The sequence below is a fragment of the Argopecten irradians genome, chromosome 6, assembly GCF_041381155.1.
Source record: "Argopecten irradians isolate NY chromosome 6, Ai_NY, whole genome shotgun sequence".
Classification (NCBI taxonomy): domain Eukaryota; kingdom Metazoa; phylum Mollusca; class Bivalvia; order Pectinida; family Pectinidae; genus Argopecten; species Argopecten irradians.
In genome coordinates, this window is record NC_091139.1 from 9,634,830 (window position 1) to 9,645,738 (window position 10,909).

The 10,909-nt window shown below is 36.3% G+C and overlaps 1 protein-coding gene across 1 annotated transcript; it reads right to left on the minus strand.

The window, feature by feature from the left end:
• Positions 1-312: 312 nt before the first annotated feature.
• Positions 313-10,431, minus strand: LOC138324922 (uncharacterized). The gene is made up of 3 exons (XM_069270173.1): positions 9,957-10,431; positions 2,621-2,833; positions 313-1,007 (listed from the first exon to the last, which is right to left on the minus strand). Exons 1-3 carry the CDS (start codon positions 10,414-10,416, stop codon positions 376-378), a joined length of 1,305 nt encoding a protein of 434 aa, XP_069126274.1. The 5' UTR covers positions 10,417-10,431; the 3' UTR covers positions 313-375.
• Positions 10,432-10,909: the final 478 nt, after the last annotated feature.

The following is a 10,909-nucleotide window of genomic DNA, read 5'->3' on the forward strand; positions in this document are numbered from 1 at the left end:
AGATGAAGCAATACCTGGAGGATTCCTTATAATTACCTGGTATTGAAATAATCCAAACGATGAGGAAAGGAACAATGTTCTGAGAACCACACCTCCTGTCTATGTGGGGTCAGAGCCACGCTATGTTCCCTTCCCCCAAAGGATGTTTCTGGCCTTAAAGGGTTAAAATCCATTCACAACTTATGACAAGTAATGATTGCAAGGAAATGTTGATGGACAGGAAGACAGAATAACGACAGATGCTGTGCCATTGCATAAGGCCACTAGCCCTTATATATAGAGCCAGATGAACTAAAAATGAATCTTAATGTCTATTTATCTCAACATTTATTTGTTGTATACAAAAGAACATTATACAAAGCATGCTAGAGTAAATTAATTATTCGGGTGTTTGACCAGGATGCTTGTCATTTCCCAGGGCGGTCCATCAGGTGGTTGTAAAACACATTTTTCTTTTGCCTCTCTGTAATAATAAAGATCTTCCTTTAAATGTTCATGTAATCCTGACTTTTTCAGATCTGCTGCAGAAGCCAGATTTTTCTTGGTAAAAGAAGTGAAATTCAAGAAAAGCCAAATGATAATTATGGTTTCTGGGTTGAGTTTATACCTGGTATGTGTATTAATCCATAATTTGAGTTCTTTGAAGATGTGCAATAAGCAGTCATTTATAGGGTCATACAGACAGAGCGAAATATGATCTGCTGTGGCTCCAAAAGTTGGTATAAGAAAATCTGAGAGTGAACTGCGATTCTTTTTAACTTGGGCAAATCCATTTGTTATGGCTTCAGCTAAGATTTGATTCAAGACTTTCAGATCCAGAAGAACACTGCTGTGTCTTTTCACATCGACCCGAATATCACATTTTTGATCAGTTTCTATTTTTCTTTGTTTCTTTTGAGGTTCATCGTCATCCTCCTCAGTATAATCAGATGGTTCCTTCCCGATTGCCACAGCAATTGTATCATTCACCATGATATCTACTCTGCCATGCCACGTTCCGAGTGATCCTGCATAATAATCAATAATATTCACATAAATTAAAAGGTCACTCGAGTAACAAAAGGCCCAATAGGCCTTAATGGTTACCTGAGTTTTACTATCAATTTTACCATCTTAGACCCCATCCATCAGCCCTTGGGAACACAATTTTGATATTAAAACTATCCCATCAAATTAAGATTTCTGATATTTCATACAAATTGATCATTTTTGGCCCTCCCCTCAGTCCCCTGAAGTAAAGTCAGGGCCAGCATGTGTGCATACCATCAAACTTCCATCCATTATAGATATATGTCAACCAAATTTAGACAAATTCTAAAAGAACTTGAGAAGAAGATTATTGAAGTTTTTGACATATTTCAGCTCTGTGACCTTGAAAATAGGCCAAGGTCAATTATATGAGGAAACTTTATAGCACTCCATATTAGGAATCTACTGGTCAAAGACGAGTGTCATGGGTCTTTCAGAACTTGAGAAGATTCACAAATGAATCTCCATTGAATTTGCAAGTGTGCCCTTGAAAATAGGTCAAGGTCATTTATATGAGGAAACTTTTTAACACTCTGCTCTTGGTACCTGGGCCCAGTTTCATGAACATTTCTTAACTTTAAGGAATTCCTTAACTTCAATATTACCATAGAAAAGCATTACAAAAATTAAGGAAACAATCTTAAGTTAAGGAGCTTTCTTTAAAATCTGTAATGCTTTCCTATGGCGAATTTTAAGTTAAGGGTTTCTTTGAATTTAAGGAATGTTATGAAACTGGGCTCAGCTGGCAAAATATCAGTCCTCTGGGGATGGGCCTTCTGGATCTCGAGTAGAATATTGTTGAAGATTTTAACATATATGACCTTGAATAATAGGTCATGGTCATCTGTGTGAGGAAACTTTATAGCACTCCATTGTAGGATCTACTGGTCAAAGCTGAGTGCCCTGGGTCTGTCATAACTTGAGAAGATTCACAAATTATTTTTTAATGAAATTGTCAGTTTTTCACATATTTAACCCCTGTGACCTTGAAAATAAGTCAAGGTCAATGAAATGAGAAAACTTAAATGTACTCTTCCCAATATACCTCCTAACCAAATATCAGTTTTCGTTTCAGTTTTCTAAAAGAAGATTAAAGTTGATAGACAGAAGATGGACAACATTTTTCTGCACCATATCATAAGCTCATTGGCACTTCGTGCTATGTAAGCTAAAATTTTTAGAGAAATTTGACACCCCTGAACTTTAAAATGGATCAAGCAAACTTTAGGAATAGTATCAAAGGTAACATAGCTAGGTTGATGACAGCCCTTCAGGGCCAGTGAGCTAGTATATATGTAATGGGACTGGTGAATATAGCTAGTTTTCATTGGAGGACTAAAAAGACATTTTCAAACATGCAGTGTTAACAGTCCATGAATTTTCATGTAATCAAGTGGTTAAAATCCTGCACATTACTTTTTAGATAAGGTCATACTTAAAAGAAATATTTAGGGGGATTCAGAAATGTATATGAAATATATCATTGATGAGTAGTACATACATGATTGATCAAAGTTCACGAAAAAATTTAGATTCATCATTTAAATTTTGTAGATGCATTAAATGGGGGAAGAGAAAGACGTTTGCATACCTAACGAAGTGTCTCCTTCAGAAATACTACTGTTACAGCCACAGACACATGTTTTTGGGAGCTCCTTAGCATATTGATCAACCTCATACTTCATGTCCGGTACCAATCTAGAAAAGAGGTGATGAGCCATCCCGGTCACAATCAGTGTCTCCTTAGATGTGGTGCTTGCAGTGTCTATACTTTTCCAAATGCCTATTTCATGACTTTTTATCTCTGGAAAACAAAATCATTAAGAAAAAGTGAAAATAATTAACATATATTTACATACAAGATTTTATATTCTTAACCCCACTCAATGTGAAATGAATTTGTGTTAGAACATGACTTGGCACCCACCACTGGCACTGCATGATATATCGGTCTACTGTTCCCATCTTTGAAACATTTGATATTAAACATTCATAAACTACATATGAAAGCAGAGTACAGCTATAGCAAACTTCAATTCCCAAATTTCAAGATGGCTGCCGGTTAGCCATGTTGTTTTAGAATGGTCTAAAAATACAATATTCACAATGTAACTATAAGAACCAGGTGGATCAAATACCTGATATCATAAACAATCCCTTGAGTGCTTTCTGAGAATCAAAGTTCTGGAAGTACTGAGGACACATTCACCAGACTGCAAAATGGTTTACCATATTATTCATTCCAATAAACGCCCCCTCCCACCTGTTTTCTCAAAAAAATCCCATATTACATTGTAAACATGATGCCGGTAGTCGTGCCTTGTAAAGATTTGCTACTTGAAAATTCCCCATAAAATAAGACAGAAATTATGAATATAATAAGTATTCATTACATCTAATAATACTGAATTTTCTTTCTGATTTTCAAAGAAGTGGTCACATAAGTCTGTAAGTATCAGTGATCGGCTCCATCTCTTCCTCGTCAGGTAATAGCGGCAGCGCACAGGTCACAATTTGTCATTATCAAAGCACAATCATATTTGTTAAATCTCGCTAGAATTTTTCGTAAATTTATTTTGGATTGTATACAATTACATTCAAAACCTTCAAACATAATGTCATGCTTCCTCAGTAACACGAGTGACAGTGGTGTGTGACTTTCTCGAATTTTGATAGGTTGGCCATTTCTATATTAAGACGATTAGTCTGAAAGCAGGGGGCGCTGTTGGTCACGTGATAAATACTGCCTCAAATATGTCGAATATATATTGGTAGTCAAAATGGCATCCAGAGCTGCCTGCATGGAGATCGTTATATATGAGATATCCAGAGTCGCATGGGAATGGGGTATCCAAATGCGGTTACCAGTACATGCATATGGGGCAAGGAGTAAAGTTTTCCAGAGGCTTTTGCATGTGGCAAAGGGTTACTGTAATGCTTCAAATATAAACTTACAACATTGATGGCTGTAATACGTTTCAACCTTAATATGGTATGTGACCTGACAAACCTCTGAGTCTACCGACACCATATGCATGTTTATAATGAAGTCTGGTAAAACAATAGCGCCCGAAGAGTGTAATGAACGTTGTTAGTAGTCTCGAAGACTTAGCCAGCTGAACCTGCCAGAATCCACGGTTGGCGTCCAGTTTAGAGAATACCTTTGTCTCACTTAGCTTGTATCCTTTGTACTTTAATTGGTAACCGATGATTTTCCCTTTAGACAGACTTGTTTAGTTCAGTTAATCTATACACACAACCTCATCGTGTTATTTTTCTTCGGGACAACAACTAAACCTACACACCTATCAGTGTCAGCAACTAAACCTACACACCTATCAGTGTCAGCAACTAAACCTACACACCTATCAGTGTCAGCAACTAAACCTACACACCTATCAGTGTCAGCAACTAAACCTACACACCTATCAGTGTCAGCAACTAAACCTACACACCTATCAGTGTGCTTATCAACAGGTGATGTAACAACCTAGCTTTACATTCTTTTGATTTCTGCTCCAACTTTGTCTAAAAGAGGTAAACACTAGTGGTAATTGGATCTAGGTGTTGACAGTGCAATTTGTTTGCTGTCACTTCTAAGTCTTGTAACGGTCGCGTGACCGACTATGCCTGCTGCTACTCTGATGTGCTGCAACTACAACTGCAGTACAGTCCGTTACCAAGTTCTATCTTGGACAGGCACTGTTAAATACAACAAGCTAAATATTGCTGACAATATATACAAATAAATGGCTAGTCTATTTGACTCCTGATTACATATTACTGCCGTTCTATCATAAGATTGCACGATTGTGTTACAGTACTTGTGTATCGACTCACTGTAGTAGATTACATCGCTACATGTTACAGGTGAAGTGTCTATGTAACATGCATTGTGATTGGCTGAAGTGTGTATAAAGGTGACACAACCTATATAGTTGTACATCCGCGGGAAAACAAAATTTTACAAATGTTCAAATAGATAAACATCTGAAAAATTAATTTTTGTAAAATAGAAGTATTACGCCGTAAAATAAATAACGCTGATATATAGAATTCGCGCTGTAAAAATATACATGACTATACATGTTTTGATCCGGGGTGTTTTTTCCGTAGTATACGTACCTAGCACATGTGACGAACTTGACGGACCTGAAATAGCTGTTGTAAATATAATAAATAATAATGATTGCAAAAAAAAAAATCAAACATAGAAAGAGATAACACACAACCAGGTTATACTAGCTGTAGAAGAATACATACTATTGATTTAAACATAATAATACTGGTAATGAATAAATATGAAGGTCAAGAAGAAAGTATCTGCTAAAACATAACTGTTCAGTTTCATAATTATGGTAAGGTACATGCATATTTAAAAAAATGTTAATTTAACTCTTAATTTGAACTTTATACTGAATAATAAAAGTGTGGAAGTACTAAAAATCGTCGATCGCCAAGCTGTCAACGCATGCATATTATAAGTTACCAGTAACGTAGCATGTGTGTTTGCACATGTGTACGTTACTATTTTAATATCTCGCTAAAATTAGAAGCGGTTCAACCAATCACAGCAAAATTAGAAGCAGTCCCCAACCGATCATATGTCCACAATGTCAAAGCCACAAATCGATCTAAAAGTACGCGAAAGGGTAGTGAAAATGTACAATGATGGGGTGTCATATGGAAATATATATATCTAAAGCGGTCGGCATTTGTAAATCCACCTGTGGAAACATCGCAAAGTTGTACGAGGAACAGCATGGTTCTCTAATCTGATTCCATATCTAGATCTGGTGTCTAATCTGCTTCCATGTGTTCGGCCTATCAAGGCACCAACAAAGGTCAGTGAAGAAGTTGTTTAATTTGTTGAATACCAGAAGAAAATGAAACCAAGCATTTATGGTCATGAAATTCGAGAGAAACTTATTGAGGCAAACATGTGAACTTGTATGTAAATGAAAATGTGTCCGCTCTGCCCCAGAGCAGGTGAACAAATGTTAACAAACATGCTTGAACAACGTGGACTAAATCTTGTCTTCCAACCACCATACTCTCCTTAGTACAATGTTGTTGAGTACGTATTTCATGCCATGAAATACAGGCTGGTAACATCAGAGTTCACAGAATTAACTATCATCAATGCCCTGTCTGACATTCCTGGTTCAGAACATCAGAGTTCACAGAATTAACTATCATCAATGCCCTGTCTGACATTCCTGGTTCGGAACTAAGTCGCTATTATGGACTGTGTGGTTATGTTTGAGATTAACGTTATGCCTAACATAAAACAGAGAAATCTCTGGTAAAAAGAACTGTTTTATATTTTGTATTTCACAGGAAAAAAGTGTTCTGTTCACCATAAAACAAACAGCTTCATTAATTTGTGCACACACGTTTTTCTCTTCTATTTTAAGATCAATTCAGCCAATCACAATGCATGTTATATTGACACTTCACCTGTAACATGTAGCGATGTAATCTACTACAGTGAGTCGATACACTAGTACTGTAACACAATCGTGCAATCTTATGATAGAACGGCAGTAACAACCATGATCTGATTCATTTACACCTTGTAAAATAAATCAAATACAACAACTAAATCACCTTGAGCACCCTGTATCTTCAATACTACAGGCCTAGGTAAAGAGGCTGCTTCACTATCACAGTCAGTTCCTCGTGTACAAAGTACACAGTATCACGCACGACACCTGTTCCGAGACACCGTACCTGTGACTGCAATATACCGAGTCACCCTTTTACCGTGGCACCGAGTGCTTTGGCAAACCTTGTCTCATTGTTCTAGCAACACGTAACCCTGTATTACTGAACCCCTGGTATCGAACCGACACCCCGTTACCCTGTACTGCAATACAATGTAGTATACCCATAGTAGTAGCAACTGTACTCAGTGGAACCCAAACTTTCTAAGCTGGGCTCAGACTTATTCAGCTTGGTCACTGAAAGAATCTTGCCGAAGCAGAGGATTCATCTCTTACATTGTGCTCCCTATTGACAATCTAGCTAAGTTAGAATCAGTAGATTATTCCTGGTATGTAGAATTTTAATAATTAAATACTAATTTATTTTAACTGTATCAACTTCTCATATGGTAATATATCTTCCCTACATATAACTGTAAATTTAGAAATTATCAACAACACTCCAGCCCTGCCCAGTAGTTAGTTATTAATTAATTAAAGTATCATTAAAAACTTTAGGAAATCAAGGGGAATAACTCTTATCAAATATTGTACAATAATTCGCTTCAGTCTAATCTCATGTTCTCTGCTTAGGTTTCCCAAGTTCCTTAATTAATTGACAAGTCCCGTAATTGGTATCTTGTGACATAGTCTTTAGACCTAACCGACTCAACACATTTAACTAAATCCAGTTTCTCAAAATCGGCCTCCCTAGCAAAGGTTTGCTTAGTCCTTTCACAACATAAATCAAGGTCTGGGACTTCCCAGATTGAAATGTTCCAACAAATTTTCCTGCCACATCCAAATCATGAAATGGGTCATTCCAGATCCCAGTAATTAATTATATATATTATAATATATATATAATCTGCTGTTTGACCTGATTACAGATGGACGGACAAAAGGACGAAGGACCCAGCTGGATGAAAGGTGATTTCGGCAAGCCTCGGTTTTACTACATTTTGTGACCCTAGTAGTGGTGTTCCTATTAATTGAGTTCGTCGAGTATCGTTGGTTTGAGGTGTTTGAACAATTTAATCGAGTAAGACCTGTAATCCGAGTTTGTGTATAACGAAAGTAGAATTTTGCAAGAAATCATACCCAACTTGTTAAAATAATTCAAGCAATAGACGAATTGAAGAGTTAAGCACTACGTAGTAATGTAAACGTTCAGATGAGCATGATTTGTGAAGAAAATAAGCGACATGCAAACATACTAATTTATTTTAACTGTATCAACTTCTCATATGGTAATATATCTTCCCTACATATAACTGTTAAATTTTAGTAAATTTAATACAACATACACTTCCAGCCCTGGACCTGACAGTAGTTTAGTTATTTATTAATTAATAAGTATCATTTTAAATACTTTAGGTAATCAAGGGGAATAATAAACTCTTATACAAATATTGTTACTATAATTCGCTTCACAGGTACTAATCTCATGTTTCTCTGCTTATGGTTTCCACAAGTATCCTTAATTACTTTTGACCTAGGTCCCAGTTAATTGCGTTATCTCTGTGGACATAGTCTCTTTAGTACCATAACCGAAATCAAAACACATTTTAACTAAACTTCACAGTTTCTCAAAATCAGGCCTCCCTAGCCATAGGTTTGCATAGACCTTTCTTTCACAACATAAATTCTACGGTTCTTGGGACTTCCCAGATTTGAAATGTTTCTAACAAATTTTCCTTGCCACATCCAAATCATGAAATGGGTCATTCCAGATCCCAGTAATTAATTATATATATATTATAAATATATATATAATCTGCTGTTTGACCTGATTACAGATGGACGGACAAAAGGACGAAGGACCCAGCTGGATGAAAGGTGATTTCGGCAAGCCTCGGTTTTACTACATTTTGTGACCCTAGTAGTGGTGTTCCTATTAATTGAGTTCGTCGAGTATCGTTGGTTTGAGGTGTTTGAACAATTAATCGAGTAAGAAACCTGTAATCGAGTTTGTCGAAATTTTTCGACACCATGAACTAGAGCTGTTATCGTAGAGAAAATAAGCATCGCGATATCGTCAAAATTTGACGATATCGTCACGATAATATCACGATTTTTGCCAAGTAAAATATAAAAGGAATTTATGGAAATATAAGTCATGTTTGGGGGACCAATCATGAAAGTACAATATAGAGTGTAATTTGTAAATAAATAAAGTGAAACATTCATCAAAACAAACATTTATTTGTTATACTTTTAATTAGATGTTTGTTTACAAGTCAATCAGATTCTGTCCGTGTCCGACAGTGCAATGTTTTTGTTTCCTTTCCAACTAACACATGATGGGTTACGTCTGACGACGATATCGTAGATATAAGTTTTTTCAACGATATCGTCGTCTCTTCTCTACAATCGTGATATATCGCGATGCCGATATATGATAACAGCTCTACCATGAACCATGATAACGAAAGTTTAAAGTTAACTGATCAGCAAAACATGCAAGAAATCATACCCAACTTGTTTAAAATAATTCACTTGTGTGGTTATCATTTCAAATTTTAAGCATCTAGACGAATTGAAGAGTGCATAAGCACTACGTAGTAATGTAAACGTTCAGATGAGCATGATTTGTGAAGAAAATAAGCGACATGCAAACATGACAGCACAGAAAGGCCTCGCCATCGTAAGCCTTTAAAGGAAATTTTTATACAAGATTTGTTTATAATAAATCAAGGAAAAAAATAATCGATTTTAATTGATTATTGATTGGTTAAATACAACTGATGATCGACAATGAAAATTTCCAAAATCAAATCTCTGAAAGACAAACAAAACCCGAAAATCTCTCCCCTCATTGTTTAATCTAAAACAACCTACTCTGAAATTAAGCTGTTGTGATGGTCATCATCTTTTGATAAAATGAAACAGTTTACTGTTTTACAATATTTAATCACCTATAATACCATGTTCAGTAAATTTTTTCCCAAAACTGTTCTTTGAGCGATTAAAAATTCCCAATTTGTTACGAAAACTTGTTTCCCAAAATACCCTGAAAAATCACTATCATAGGAGTTATCACCCTTGTATCGCCAGACTTGAATACGTAATGAAACAAGTTTGTATCAACCCCTACTAAGTCTACCCAAGTTACTCTTTAAAAGCAGAATGCACGTCGAAACTTTAAAAAGATTATGTTGGTCGGGTTTGATTGATATACAGGGAATACCGATTCAAGACCCTTCAATACTGTATACATACCACGGAGGAAGTTCAATAACACATTGAATGCTTGAGAGACGCCAGGTTGATCGTAATTCTCGATGACATCTACTCCACCTTCCTGGAATTTTTCAAGTATCTTTATATTCAACATGTCCTTCATTTCGACCCCTTCACATTTAGGACGATCAGTGACAAAATCGGTTTTTTGTCTCCTCATGCTTTCATATGTTGTTTGAAGAGTAATATATGCATCGCTGAAAGAGGTTCCATCTTCAGCATTACAATTGTGTATTTCCAAATTTATGAAACGAACAAAACTTGGATAGGTTGTAATAACTTGAAACATTTTCTGCACCATCTTTTCCTCCTTAGATCCTTTGAATTCCCGTAGGTTTATGACAGGGTAGGCTTTTTTCCCCGCCATTTTCGTTTTGATTCGCTGAAACCGCAATCGGAACTCCTCTGGAGCGAGCGGAACTCCTCGGGCATCCAGCATTTTAGTTTCGTATCTTTTCATTGCATTACAGTATTTGACCGCGAAAATTCCAAACTAGACACTTGTAAGGTCTCGGAGTAATTTCCGTCAATCTTCGAAGAAAATTCTCCGAAGGGATCCGATTGACAAGGATCCTGCAGAAATTAGTCACTGTTAGAGTTATATTTCATGCTTATTTCACTGTAACGATATGTCACTTAAACATTTGATATTTAAACATTGACATGTAACTTGATTTAGCTCCCCAAAAGCATATGTCGATATATATAAGAGAGCCGAAAGCTAGGGATCATATATTCCTGGTTTTGAATAAAGCGACTTCAATATGTTCAGTGATTTCGAGTTTTGTCGGAATCCGAACCGTATCACGTGATTGACGTTCAACACGACCTACGCGTGGTGAGCCAGGTAACTAGCGTAAGCGCACATATGTTTGTTTACGTTTTCCTTATGTATAGTATGAGCTAATCATGTAGGTATACATGTATGTCCA

Coding starts and splice junctions, on each gene's coding strand:
- LOC138324922 (XM_069270173.1), bottom strand. CDS start 10,416: ATGCTGGATGCCCGAGGAGTTCCGCTCGCTCCAGAGGAGTTCCGATTG. Junction 2,834..9,956: donor GTTATTGAACTTCCTCCGTG/GTATGTATACAG, acceptor TTTGTTTTCCAG/AGATAAAAAGTCATGAAATA. Junction 1,008..2,620: donor TGAAGGAGACACTTCGTTAG/GTATGCAAACGT, acceptor ATTATTATGCAG/GATCACTCGGAACGTGGCAT.